Source organism: Leptinotarsa decemlineata, unplaced genomic scaffold (genome assembly GCF_025532065.1).
Source record: "Leptinotarsa decemlineata unplaced genomic scaffold, Ldec_3_MD MMD2_P_RNA_scaffold_14, whole genome shotgun sequence".
Classification (NCBI taxonomy): Eukaryota; Metazoa; Arthropoda; class Insecta; order Coleoptera; family Chrysomelidae; genus Leptinotarsa; species Leptinotarsa decemlineata.
The window spans coordinates 6630291-6644759 of NW_027412528.1; the positions used below are offsets into that span (position 1 = coordinate 6630291).

General features: G+C 32.2%; 1 protein-coding gene and 1 long non-coding RNA gene across 2 annotated transcripts in view; one reads left to right on the forward strand and one right to left on the reverse strand.

The window, feature by feature from the left end:
• Positions 1–9001, forward strand: part of LOC111509455 (uncharacterized) — a 32649-nt gene extending 23648 nt beyond the window's left edge. Inside the window, exon 4 of the long non-coding RNA XR_012465929.1 lies at positions 5797–9001. This is a non-coding gene — a long non-coding RNA (uncharacterized lncRNA). The remainder of the gene's footprint in view (positions 1–5796) is intronic.
• Positions 9002–13085: 4084 nt separating this feature from the next.
• Positions 13086–14063, reverse strand: LOC111509454 (piggyBac transposable element-derived protein 4). The gene has a single exon (XM_074175495.1). It carries the CDS (start codon positions 14061–14063, stop codon positions 13086–13088), a length of 978 nt encoding a protein of 325 aa, XP_074031596.1.
• Between the last annotated feature and the right edge of the window lie 406 nt (positions 14064–14469).

Below are 14469 nucleotides of genomic sequence, written 5' to 3' on the forward strand. Positions count from 1 at the left end.
ATGGAATGAAGCTTTTATTTGCTACAATAAGTACCTTATTTTTTAAAAATAATTTTTTTTTAAAGTAATATATACTCTATGTAATAACTATATAAATTAAAAAGAAATGAAAACAAACCATAATTTATAATGAAGAAAAGAGAAATGACACTTTCTATGTTTTTTACCACATTTATTTGTAACTAACATTACTGCAGTTTCGTCCTATACGGACATTTTCAAACTTATACAATAAACTTATTGTATACCTACAATAAACTTCCCTTACAAATAGGACGAAACTGCAGTAACGGTAGTTACAAATAAAGGTGGTAAAAAACAAAGAAAGTTTCATTTCTCTTTTCTTCATTATGATTTCCTACCACGTAGTAACGGCTACATCCATCAATTTACATAATTTATAGTCTGTTTAAAAAAAAGTTTTTGAAATCTGTTTTTTCCGTTAACCAGCTGTCGCACCCCTACGAACGACAACCCTCAGAAGTCGAAACTTGTGCGAGCTAAGGATTAACGAGGTCTTACCTGTTAACGTGTGATTCCGAGTAAACTAAAATATTTTTTTGGTGTGATAAGTTTCAAAGCATGGCATCACGCATATTGCAATCCCACACACAGAACACATGTAGCGCGATTCTGCTCTTTTGCTATGTCTCGCACAAACAACACATCTTTTTGTTGGTTTTTGTTTTTTTGTATGTAGGTGGAACAAATCACGGAAAATGCCTCTCGGTTAGACGCAAATCATCATTTTCCATTCTTGGTCTTCTGCCACCAGTACGTGTAAGAGGAACGTGGGATTTTTCAATGATTTCTTTTACTAAATCTAAATGGAATTTTTAAATAGATATATTGATTGTACATTTCAAAACTGTTTAGAACCGCCATATCCAATAGATGAAAATACACTTTTTTTGTACCATTTTTTGCTTTTGCGGACGCACTCGACTGATAGAAGCATGTCTGTTTTGTCGACAGCTCCCATTTAGGTGTTGTAATCTACAATGCCAATGCATGTGGGCTTGAATATCTGACGACCACTGTCTCGATTTTTTCCATTACACTTTACATCTGGCGTATGACTAAAGGATAAGATATTCACTTCGCGTTTGTCTTTGTATCGCACGGTAAGAATCTTTTCGCACGCCCGATAAGTGAACACTTGACAGTTTAGTAGTTATTTTAGGCATATTTGTGATGACTAAATAATTTTACATAAATATACCTTAAAAACAATAAAAACACTCGACATACACTGCCTTTTGTTTATATAAACAGGTCTAAAAAACGCACTGCTATCGCTAGAACTATTGTACACTTAATCAGCTGTACAGCAGCGTTGCCATCGCAGCTAATTTCTCTCTCCAATTGGTTTGTGCGGCAATATGAGCAGTCAGGTCGTATTTTATTTTGAAATGCGAGTTATCTCGTCTCGAGCACTATACCTATGATCGAGTGTACTCGTCTTAAGCAGTGAAAGGGTTATTTATACTTATTCGCCTTCCCTCTGTATATTGCAAAGAATTAAGTCAATAATTGAAAATCCTTTTGTGGCAATGTATACAAATTTGTGATAGACCCATTTAATTTTAAATACTACATTGCATTTACTTACCATTTAGTGCATTGTATCCCCCTACTGCTAGTATTTCAAAATTATCATTTGGCAAAACACACCCTAGCGGCAGTTAACATTAAATTTGACAATAGGTGTTGAAAACTAAAATATAAAAAAATTTATTTATTTATTTCAACGGACAAGCCAATTTTTACAAATATCTTTTTATAAATTGTACATGTGCTTACAAACTAAAGATACATCAGATGTTTTTAATCGATTTTTTGAAGGTTAATAATGATGAATTAAACAATTCCAGGTTAGGTTGGTAATGATTTGTTGATTTCAATATCCTACATATTGTTTCATTCTGACCATAATTGGTTCTATAAAAAGGAATTTTAAAAAAATATCACTATTTCTGGTTCTTCTATCATTCACAGAGAGAGTAGTACAAAGCTCAACTATTTCTGGAGAATCAGTATAGCCGTTTAATACTTTGTGGACAAACACAAGATCTGTTTCAAGTCTCCTATGAGTTAAGGTGTTCATGTTCAATATGTTCAATATCTGTGAGTAGTTATACTCTCCTCTATTTAATCCTAACTGAAAAGCAACATATCTCAAGAAACACACCCCTCTAACAACTCAACATCAACATTATAATAGGGTGACCATACAATGGAGTTATACTCAAGAATGGATCTCACTTGTGCACAATAAATCAGTTTTATAGATTCGACACTTAGGTCTCTAGCAGAACGAAGTGTAAAGCCTAACATCTTACGGGCTCGAGATGAGGCTTCCGTTATTTGGTACTTAAATGACATTTTTGAGTCAAAAACGACACCTAAATCTTTTATTTTATCCTTTACTGCTAAATCATTCCCATTGATTTTATACGAGTAATCATATACATTATTGATCCTTGAGAAAGTAATTTTTTGACACTTGTCTGGATTCAAATGCAAAAGGTTGACGTCACACCAGCTAGAAAACTGTACCAAATCACATTGAAGTGCCTGAGCATCTGATATATTTTGTATTGATTTGAACACCTTTAAATCATCTGCAAACATTAGAAATGAGCTGGAGGTAAAAACAGTGGAGACATCATTGATGAATAAATTGAACAGTAATGGGCCTATGTGGTGGGATTCCTGAGGAACACCTGATGGCACATTTATCGGTTCAGATATAGAGTTGCCATATTTAACGTATTGAACTCTATTGTAAAGGTAGCTTTCAATTCAATTTAAAACATCTCCCTCTAAACCCAAGGCATTCAACTTAGCAATCAGTAGGTTATGGTTGACTCTGTCGAAGGCTTTAGAAAAATCTGTGTATATAGAGTCCACTTGTAGCCTATTTTCAAGATTATTTATGATGTAGTTTTCATAAAGTACTAAGTTTGTAGAAGTTGATTTCCCTTTGGTAAAACCATGTTGATTGATTATGATGTTTCTGAAATCGAATAAAAGTTTTCTAGTGATTAGACAGTCCAGCATTTTGGGCAACTCTGACTGATTGCATATGCCTCTATAGTTTTTAATATTGTTATGAAGTCCACCTTTATGAACTGGTTTGATATAGCTTTGTTTCCAAAATTCTGGGAATATTCCTTTTTCAATAGAAAGATTGAATAGCCAGTGTAGTGGTTTTGCTAGAGTATAAATACAATTTTTATTCAGGTGCAAGGGTATCTTATCAGGACCTGTTGTTAGTTTAAATGGTAGTTTCAAAGCTAAATCTATAACTTGTAAATAATTGAATGAAAAAATACGATTGTTTGAAGGTAGTTGACAATGTTTCGTGGTGCATTTCATTAGTTCAGATTTCCATTGCCTAATATGATATAAATTGGTTTGAAATACCTGAAAGAATCTGTGAAAAATTAAAAAACAGCTGAAAAATAACAATTATTATAATAAACAAAAAAACAAATTACAATGAAATAAAATACAAGCTACAACCAAAAAATAAAAAAATTAAACTATTAACACAAGATGAAAAATAAAAAAAATTATTAACAAGAAATGAAAATTTAAAATTAAAATATTCCAAACCAAGTTACTTCACGACGTTTCGTTTGTTAGTATCCACAATCGTCTTCGGGTGATGACTGGACTTATTCCTCCGAGATCTGATTATTTATAGGTCATTCGAGTGCTTTCACCTCCCTCAGCTTCATCGGTCAGCTTCCACTAAAACCGTGTTAATAGTTTAATTTTTTTGATTTTTTTGGTGTTGTTTGTATTTTACCTATTTCATTGTAATTTGAGTTTTTTTTGACTAATATAATTGTTATAATCTTTCTTAATTTTTTACAGATTCTTTCAGGTATTTTGAATCAATTTATATCATATTAGACAATGGAAGTCCGAACTAATGATAATAATAATAATAGGCCCACTGACTATACGTGAATAATAGTAATAATAATTTTTATTACCCAGTAAGACAATTAAAAAGTTACATTGTGTAGGATTAGTCAGAAACGAGCTTAAAAGTAAAAATAAAAATAAGACAATTTACTAAGAGTAATACATTCAATGAAATTTTCATTTTACATTGGTAAGATTAGTCAGAAAAGAGCTCAAAAGTAAAACTAAAAATAAGACAATTTACTAAGAGTAATACATTCATTGAAATTTTCATTTTATTATTCAATCTCTAGTAGGAAAGACTTGAGTGTAATTTTGAAGCTGTGAATAGTACTAGAGTTTTTCAGGTCAAGTGGTAGCAGATTAAATAATCTGAGCCCTATTACATTGGGGGAATTGTAAGTCAGTGCAATTTTACAATATGGCATATGAAAGTCGGTCTTGCACCTGGTATCAATAGAATGTACATTTTCATTTCTTATGAAACAGTTACGGTTATATATAAAAACACATAATTCGAATATATACAGGCATGGCAATGTTGGTATTTAAAAATTTAAAAAAATGCTTTTACAGCTTGTATTTCTTGAGACTCCTGCTATACATCTTATAATCTTTTTCTGGGCGATAAAAACATCTTTGCATGAAGATGAAGCTCCCCATAAAGTAATACCATACCGAAGACGCGATTCAACTTGGGTATGATGCAGCATAATCAGCTGTTTCTGGTCTAAATATTACGAAGGTTTCTCAGAAGATAATTCGTGGAGTTCAATTTCGATATAACTATTCCACAATGAGTTTTCCAGCTGAGAAATTCATCCAAGTGTACACCTAAAAACTTCACCCTAGAGCACGGAGAAATTTCATCATCTTCAATTTGCAAGTAGAATCTGGCTATTTCTTTTTGTCTAGCATGAAATCTTATCAAACGTGTTTTCTGATTATTCAAATGTAGTCTGAAAAAAAAAATACGAGTAGAATAATCAATATCGGCAAACAGTCAAATGTAAAATTCTCATAATTAATATAAAAATATTTAGACGGTTCTGGCTATATGAAATATCTCATGTATACATTGAATGGAAAATGTATTCATGACAAAATTTTCAAAAATGCAATGTTAGGAAGATAATTTTATAAATAAAAACTTTTCATAGTAATTTCATAAACTACAACTTACGACTTGATCTCCACAAATTTCATTTATTCACTACAAAAAAGCTTCTGTGTTAGCGAAACATGTCGTGATAAAGTTTGTGGAGATCAAATCGTAAGTTGAAGTTTAAAAGATTTTATTATTGAATAATATGTCCACTAGATGATTCCATAGATTCCATCAATTCTTGAAAATAAGCCATCAAAATAGTATCTGAGAATGTCGAAATATCTGTATTTCTCCTGTTCATGAACCAATGAAATAGTTTTTCATATAATTTCTTAGATTTTTGGGGTAAAATATTTTGTATTGCATTTTCTGCTTTCTCCTATATGTGTCGAGGAGTCAATGGTGTAAATTCTGCTATATCGCCGATATCAGATATTTTGATAATATAATTATCGAAGTTCAGCTATGTTCTAATAAAATTTGATACCTACTGATCTTGACGAATGAAACAATCAGATAGGAATATAGGACAAATGTCAAATGCGCAGCATGCCTGAAAATTATGGGTTTCTATTGATTGAAAATTTGTATAGTTATAAAAAATCTGTATCATGATGGATCTTATTATGAAATGGATTACGGGCATATAAGTTTATCATTAAAGTAGGGATGTAGAGAAACAGTATTCTCGCTCAGTCGTAGAACTCCTTTTTAACTGAAATAATTTTAAATAATGTTGTTTCTTCCAGAATTCCTTCACAAGAACTGATGCGATTGTGGGCCTATAATACGGAAAGAAACATCAATATGGAGATACACTTCTGGATGATGTAGGTGGTAGTATATCGAGGATGCAGATGAGTCACTTGGAGTGTAATTTAATTTTTCATTAATGTGAATATTTTATCTCGATCTTTGTGTGAAACATTTTCTCATGTAAATGATTGAAATAAAAGTACATGAATTTGTTTGGAAGTCAGTAAATCCTACAAAGAAGGATATTGGTCAAATATTGGATCAGGAATCAATTGATAATGTTTCTCTGAGGTACAATATTGTTACTGCCAATACATGTCTAATATCCTAATTTGTGAGATAGTTATTCTGACTTGATTTTTATGATGTGTGCATGTCAATTCTGTAGTGAGAAGGAAATTATTGACAACAGATAAATTGTCATTGGTTCAACTGATATGACTAAAAATGAAGCATACATGTTTGTATAGTCAATTCAAAATTTATCCATTACTCTTATGTGTTTCCAAAACCAGAAGTTTCATTCCCATCATTTTTAAAATGGCTGTGGATATACGAGTATATGACAGTTTATTTTCAGTGTGATACTTGATTTGGTTTCTCACTCGTTTTCCTGGATTCTGGTTACTTCATAACGAGTGTTCTTTGTTCTATCTGGTTACATGTTTCTGGTCTTCATTTCCAGTTTTCAGTCTTCAGTTAATGTAGTACCTTGTTCCATATTTTCAATTTTTTTGTTAGTGTGTTGATGTCACTAAGTTGACCGAGTATTATAAATTTTGATTTTGTTCTTCATAAGTTTATTTCTTAATATGATATAGAATACAAAGTGATCTGTTTTTTGGGAGCTGTTATGTAGCAAACGGAGATGCCGATCAATTATTTATCTGATGAAAATGATTGATTTTGTTGTGCCATTTCTTTTATTATTGCTCTATTCTAAACCGTAACAGATAAAGAAAATTTACAGGGACTTTTGCTGTTCTCCAGTTTTTAGAGGGAAAGCCAAAAAAGCTCTTTGCTGTGAAATACCACTGAATTGTGAGTTTATCACTGTGTCTGTTATGAAATATAACAATTAGTCTCATGAAATGCAATATGTGGTTTTAATAAAATTGATTAGGTGGGTCATAGTGAAATACAATTTGTAGAATGTGTCTTCAAATCGCAAGATTTTATGAACTTTCTCAGGAAAGCAGATGTGAAGTGTTGTACTGCTTATATTTTACATCTTTAGGAAATATTACATTGGGTCTTATGAAATGAATATGTGGGTCATACTGAAATATGATTTATAGAATATACCTTCAAATCGCAAGATTCAATGAATTTCTTTCAGCAAAGTAGATGTGAATTGTTATACTGCTCATATTTTATGTCTCTAATAGTTTCAATAGAATTGTGGGTCATACTGAAATACGATTTGTAAAATGTGTTTTCAAAACGCTAGATACATGATTCTCTTTCAGAAAAACATATGTTAAGTATCATATTGCTAATATCTTATATTTGTTATGAAATATAAAACTCGATCTTATAAAATGTAGGTCATATATTATATTAAAATACAATTTGTTGAATATATATTCAAATTGCAATATACACGATTTAATTTCAGAAATACAGATGTGAAGTGTCGTATTGGTAGTATGTTATATTTGTTACAAAATATAAAACTTGATATTATAAAATGAAATATGTAGGTTGTACTGAAACTAAATTTGTTGAATGTGTCTTCAAATTGCAAGATACATGTTTTTATTTCAGAAAAACATATGTGAAGTGTTGTATGGCTAATTGTTATGAAATATAACCCTTCATCTTATAAATGGAATATGTGGGTCATACTGAAATACAATTTGTTGAACGTGTCTTTAAATCGCAAGATATATAATTCTCTTTCAGGAAAAACGATGTGAATTGTTGTATTGCTAATATTTTATAGTTGTTGTGTAATAAAACACTTGATCTCATGAATGTGTCTTCAAATCTTAAGATTTATAATTTTCTTTCAGGAAAACTGATGAGGAGTGTCGTATTACTAATATTTTATATTTGTTATGAAATATACCACTCGATCTCATGAAATGAAATATGTAGGTCGTACTGAAATACAATTTGTTGAATTTGTCTTCAAATCGGTAGATACATGTTTTTCTTACAAGAAAAACATATGTGAAGTGTTGTATTGCCAATTGTTATGAAATATAACCATCGATCTTATAAATGGAATATGTGGGTCATACTGAAACACAGTTTGTTCAATTTTTCTTCAAATCGCAAGATTTATGATTTTCTTTCAGAAAAACCGATGTGAAGTGCCGTATTACTAATATTTTATATTTGTTATGAAATATAACACTTGATCTCATGAAATGAAGTATGTAGGTTGTACTGAAATACAATTTGTTGAATGTGTCTTCAAATCGCAAGATATAGGGTAAAGTGTGCAAATGGCGGTCACCTAAGAAGAAAATTTAATATAAAAAAAGTAAAACTCTATGAATCAAATTTAAGGGGTCAAACGGTCATTTGGGGTTTTAACTTATTGCAAAACAGATTCAATTTAAAAAATCAAGAATTTTAGTCTTTGGCAGAAGCAAAAAATAAAAAAGTATCTTTGACCGGTATTGTCACCATATATGGACAATACTGGTCATAAGTGTGGGTAATGCCAGTCAATTGGCTTGTGTTATTATTAAAATGAAAATCATTATCTATTTAACAATTTTTTGTTATACATCGATTAACGAATATGCCTTAATGGGTAATAATTCATGTAAATCAGTAAGAAAGGTGAAAAAAATATTTTTATTACATAACAAAATAAAAAAATATGTGTTTTAATGTGAAATAAACAATCGGCAAAAAAGGTAAAAAATAATATTTTAATGTAAAAAAAATGGTTGACAGTCATCGCAGACATAACCCTCTGCAGAATCCCATCCACTGCACTCTGAATTGGCCCATCTTGAGCAAAGTGTACATCTAAACCACATTTCATTGTTTTTGCCAAACTCTTTGCAAACCAGGCACCTATCTTCGTCTGCATCATTACTGTCATCACATTGTATATCGATATCCGATTCCGAAGAACTAGAATCAAACACCTTTCTCTTGTAATGAGGTTTCTTATTTTGTACATGTTTTCCAGCCTTATTTGTATTTTGTCCTTTCTGAGATTTTTGGGTATTTAATTTAGTTTTTTTTTTGAATTTTCTTTATCTTTTCCTGTTTTTTCTGTTCCTTTTCTTCTAACTCTTGTTTAAAAAGCGTAGATGTCAGGATTTTGGCATGCTGTTTTTTTTTGGTTATACTTTTTCTTACAGAGGATTTTGTAATAGACGTAAGTTGTTTAAATGATGTGAAAATAGTAGAAGGTCCCGGAATAGAATCCACTGCTGTTTCAACCTGATTTTTATTTATTTGTGGCAAAGTTTGAGATGGGTTCGTATTGTAAATTTCGGCTGGTATGGCTTCATTGTTATCTTGGACTTTAACAAGCGATTGATTTTGTAGTGTTGTAGCAGCTAAGAAATCCTGATCTGTAAATACTTTTGGGTTGAGTGGAAAAATGCCAGCGCATTTAACCCTTAATTTGGCAAACCTCTTTGAGATTGTTTTTTTACCGAAAAATTGTATGAATAATCAGATTGGGTGTGTAGGAGTGAATCTATACCATTATTTTTTCTTGTTTTTTGTAAACGGGCAAAATATGGGTTGTATCCTATAGGACACATTGTTAAATATGTATACTATAGGAGGTGATTTGTTATGTGTACCGAAGGATACATTTCTGTATTCTTGGTGTAAGGAAGTGCTTTCATATAATTTCTCTAGAAGCTTTATTTATAATCAAAATCAACAAACAAACCAAAAAATAACTCTTCAAACAAGAATATATAAGTAGAAAACACAATTTCAAACAAAATAGTACATCTTCAATTGGTGAAAGTTATGAAAACAATTTCGATCTTTCACTATACATAATCTTGTCGAGCATTTTGTGCATGTCCAGTGTGTTTCTCCTTTATTGCAATAACGGCATCGCCCTTTCGTACCGTATACTGGAAAATGATCAAGTCTGTCATATCTTACATCGTTTGTGGGTCTGGGTACCATCTCTGTTTTGATTTTTTTATTATTTTCTATATCTCCAACATGTGCTCGTTTCTTATTGTTTCAGAGATCGAACAACATCTATTCTGAATTCTTTCAGACTCATCAGTTTCGAGTCCTCTTTCAAGAGCTGTTTATCTCTCCTGTATAATAGCCAGGCATTATTCAAAGCTATGTCTAAAACCTGGGCAAAAATTGATAAATACCACCGTCTAGTCTTCAATGGAATTCGATATAGACTTATGAGCATGTCCATAAGATCTACACCACCCATGTGTGCATTGCACTGCTTTACAATACTGGGACATGTAACATCAACTTTTGCCCTACGGTTTTTGTCATATCGTTTGATTGTCAATAAAGGTTTGGAAGAAGTGTAGGTGCTTGCTAAAATGACGGCTTTATTGTCGATCCATTTGACAATACTTATTTTATTAGTATTATCATTCATAGTTGTAAATGACCCACGACCTCTCTTTTTGAGTTGTTTATCCTCTTCTAATATACAATTCTTTAGACGGTTTGACCGAATCGTCCCTAACGCTAATATGCCATAATAATGACGGAGAATGTAGAATAAATCCAAATTACTGAAGAAATTATCGCAATAAATTGTAGAAAGGGTTGGCTTTTTCATAGTTTGAGCTAATCCTAAAACAACTTTTGACCCTAGCCCTAGAGAAGATTCCTTGGCATTGAAACTATGTTGTCTGAAGGTGTAAACTATACCAGATATTCCAACTCTAACAAAAATTTTAAAACCACATTTTTTTGGCTTTGATTTTATGTATTGCCTTCTAGACCCTGCCTTTTTACCCTTGTAGGGAACCATCATTTCATCGACACTTTGTCGTCTCTCTTCCTCAATTTTGTTACAGTTCCTCTTGAGTATGTCCAATACTGGCCTTATGCGATAATACTTGTCATCATTGATATTATTATTATTGGCAAAATGGATGTAGCGTCGAATTTGCTGGTATCTCTTGAGAGCCATAGTTTCAGATATTTCTTTGAATCGGAAACAGGGCTTCCAGTAGTCTAAATAGGATGGTAGACTTGCTATTCCCATTATAATATGTATGGCTATGAAGTCTCTTATTTCTTCCTTTGTAACTTGTATTGATTTGTCAGTTTCTTGGACGGAATACAAGTTTGTATTCTCAACAATAAGCGAAAACAAGTCATCCGAAAAAAATGTTTTGAAATATTCATAAGGTGATTTTATTCTACTAGGAATAGTAAAATCATTGTCGGGGATGTTCACAGGATATTCGAAATCATCCTTGCCCCAAGAGTATTCAGTGTTAGACTGCACTTTTTGCTTTTTGTTTGAGAATATTTTTTTAGGTTGTATATTTTCACCATCCTTTGTCTCTTGAATAGTTCTTTCAGGCTGTAGATTTTCCTCAATATGTGTATTTTGCCCATACTGTGAACTACGTTGTGCTCTGGTTTTCATTGGAGTAAAGATGGATTTTGGGGTTGCAATGTTATTTGAAATATTTTCTTTATTGGGTACTTCTGACGTGCATGGCTCAACTTCTGAACCACTATCTGTTTCTGACATTTCTTCGAAAATCTTCTCAACATCAGATGGTAGGCTAGGAGCTTCGGAAGTTTCATCTTCCTCATCACTCAGGTCTGGTCGGTTTATATGTTCAGCATCGCTTTCCCCACTACTGGAATCTAGATCCGATGTTGAGGGAGGTATCAATGCCATAATTGTCTTTGTTCTTGAAGACAGTGCGCTATGGTTTTTCTTCTGAAACAATATTCTTTACTCAATAGAATGTGGTTTGTTCGTGGAAACTCGGACCTAGTAATGAAGATATTGTGGATCATAGGATACATAACAGACAACACATGATATGACACATCTTTAATAATGTGGACTATAAGATACATAACTTATAATGTCTAGTATTCTGTAATATTGATTTTGTGGACTATAAGATACATAAAACAAAATCAACTCTTTCGAGAGTCAATATTTCTCAAAACAAGCACTTTTTTATTTGAGAGTGTCAGTTCATTGTTCTAGTTACATGCATACATTTTTGTACAAGCAACAAATTCATAAAATACTTATTTATTTGGATTTACTTACAGAACGCTTGGGAACGGGTTCACTTCTGTCAGCCATCTTGCAAACAAACTTTTATATTTCACTTCGATGATCATAGATGGCAGTACTGACACTAGTTTTCAGTAAGAACGATGTGAGTGACTTCAGAGAAATGAAGAAACGAATAAATTTGGTCAGTTGAAGATACTTATATATATATGAATACGATGTATACTATGAGATACAAATAGCTATTAAGGGTTAAAGCCAGATTCTCCTTTACTTATGGTCGCTACTGTAGAATATGCTTTATTAAACAGACCAGCAACATCATATGGCGTGATCTTTCGCATAAAATGTGTTTTCATGAACAAATTACATTCATTTCGATATTCAGCTTTAACACGTTCAATGCTGTGTGTTTGTTAGGAACCTTACGTACGGCCTGACAACTTTTTTTTCATTAAATAGGGAGAATAGACCTTGAGCTGCTTTTATTAGTTGTTACTTAGGAATAAAATAGGAGCTAATTTGATAATTTTTTTGTGACGCACCGGTGCGTCATGCGCACAATGAACCTAACTTTGGTTAAGTGTGCTCATGACGCACCAGTGAGTCATAAATCATTTAGTTTATTATTGCAATATAATTTTATGATATCCATAACATAGATACTCAATGAAAATAAACATAGTGAATCGAACACAATGTCATCAAAGGTAAAATAAACACAAAAACAAATATAAAAATAATATGAAAAACAAACAACAACAAAATAAACGCAGTAAAACTGAAGTATTCAACTAGGAACAAAACAAAACTAAGAACGTCATAGCTAAAAATCTGATATTTGAAACTAAATTGTTTTTTCATGATATTCTTCGAAGCATTTTCCAACGCATAGACCTGGACTATCAGGACACTGAGTGCAGTGATATGGAAAATATTTTCTTATTTTCTTTGTCCAACACACTTTGCATCTTTTTCGTGAAACTCTTCCTTCTTTATTTCTTATTTCAATTTTTTCAGGAAAGTGTCTTGTGCCTTGTTTTGTGATTTTTTGTTCGACTATGGTTTGTTCTTCAGGAAAAATTCTTTCTAGAACGGATAAACGAAAATCGTAATAGGATAACCGCTTTTTCGAATGTTTGTTATACAAAATGTAAGAATTAAAAAGTAGTAGTTGGAATATATGTATCGAACACTTGGGTAATAAGACATCATTTGATCCATACGGTCGATGCTGCTCATAAATTTATTATATTCTGCAATGGGCAACGGTTTTTCTTTGATAATACCGTTTCTATTTTGCGCCGCGACTATATCATTTTTAAATTCCGTAGATATATAAAGAACATCCCTCTTGTCTCGCCACTTTCCGATCAAAACATTTTGTTTGTATGCACCTTTCGTTTCTCCTTTCTTGAGTTTTGCTGTCGTGACATCTTTTGGAGTTTCTTTTCTTCCTGCTCTTAATGTCCCCGTGCAGTAAGTATTTACTTCAAGCAACTTTTTGGCAAAACCAAAACTAGTATAGAAGTTATCCATGTATAAGGCGTGGCCAGCATTTAAATAATGGTTCATTAAATTTAAAACCACTTTTTCCGCATGTCCCAATCCACCATATTCATCTGCTTGACCAGTATACACTATCAAATTCATTACGAGGCCATCCGATTCTGTGAGCATATACAATTTTATACCGTACTTGTGCCTCTTGTTTTTCAAATGCTGCCTGAAGACAAGTCTCCCACGCCAAAGCAACATTGATTCATCCAAGGATAAGTTTTTGTTGGGGTAGTGAATAGTTTTCATTTTTTCCTGGAAATAGTTCAATAAGGGACGAATCTTATACAAACGATCTTCTGGCGTTGTTTCTTCTTCACTTGGATTTCTAGCAAAATGCAAACTTCTCAGAATTAGGAAAAAGCGATTCCGACTCATATATTTTGAAAAACATTTTATCCCAAAAAGCCAATGGGTTTTCCAATAGTCCTTTAAAACGTTGCACTTGATTGTTCCTGTGTGGATAATAAGTCCTATAAACTGAAGTAGGTAACTCGTCCTTGGTAACATTTCTCCAACGAGTTATTCTTGAATGTTCCGAAATACCAACAGAAAGGAAAATGTTTTCAGCATAACTATTGGTTTCATTAACAACATGTTCCAACAAATTGTCGTCAAATAATAATCAAAAATAATCATAAGGACTAGCATTCTCAGGAATTGCAACTAAAAAACCTGGAGTCTTTTGGAAATCAATTTGTTTCATTCCCATACAAAAATCATTCCATACATCCGAATTGTCCACAATATTGGTACTGCCTTCCGAAATACCGATTTCATCAACTGTTAAGGTGGTTTGATTACCTTCATCTACAATAAAAACAAGTAAAAAATAGCCGAACGTACTTACAAAAAAAGGAAAAGACTCGCCTTCATCAGAGGACAGCTCATAATCACTAGGGACATAGGAGCCCTC

What these genes read in the sequence shown, in the direction of transcription:
- LOC111509454 (XM_074175495.1), bottom strand. Translation starts at nt 14,063, where the DNA reads ATGTTACCAAGGACGAGTTACCTACTTCAGTTTATAGGACTTATTATC.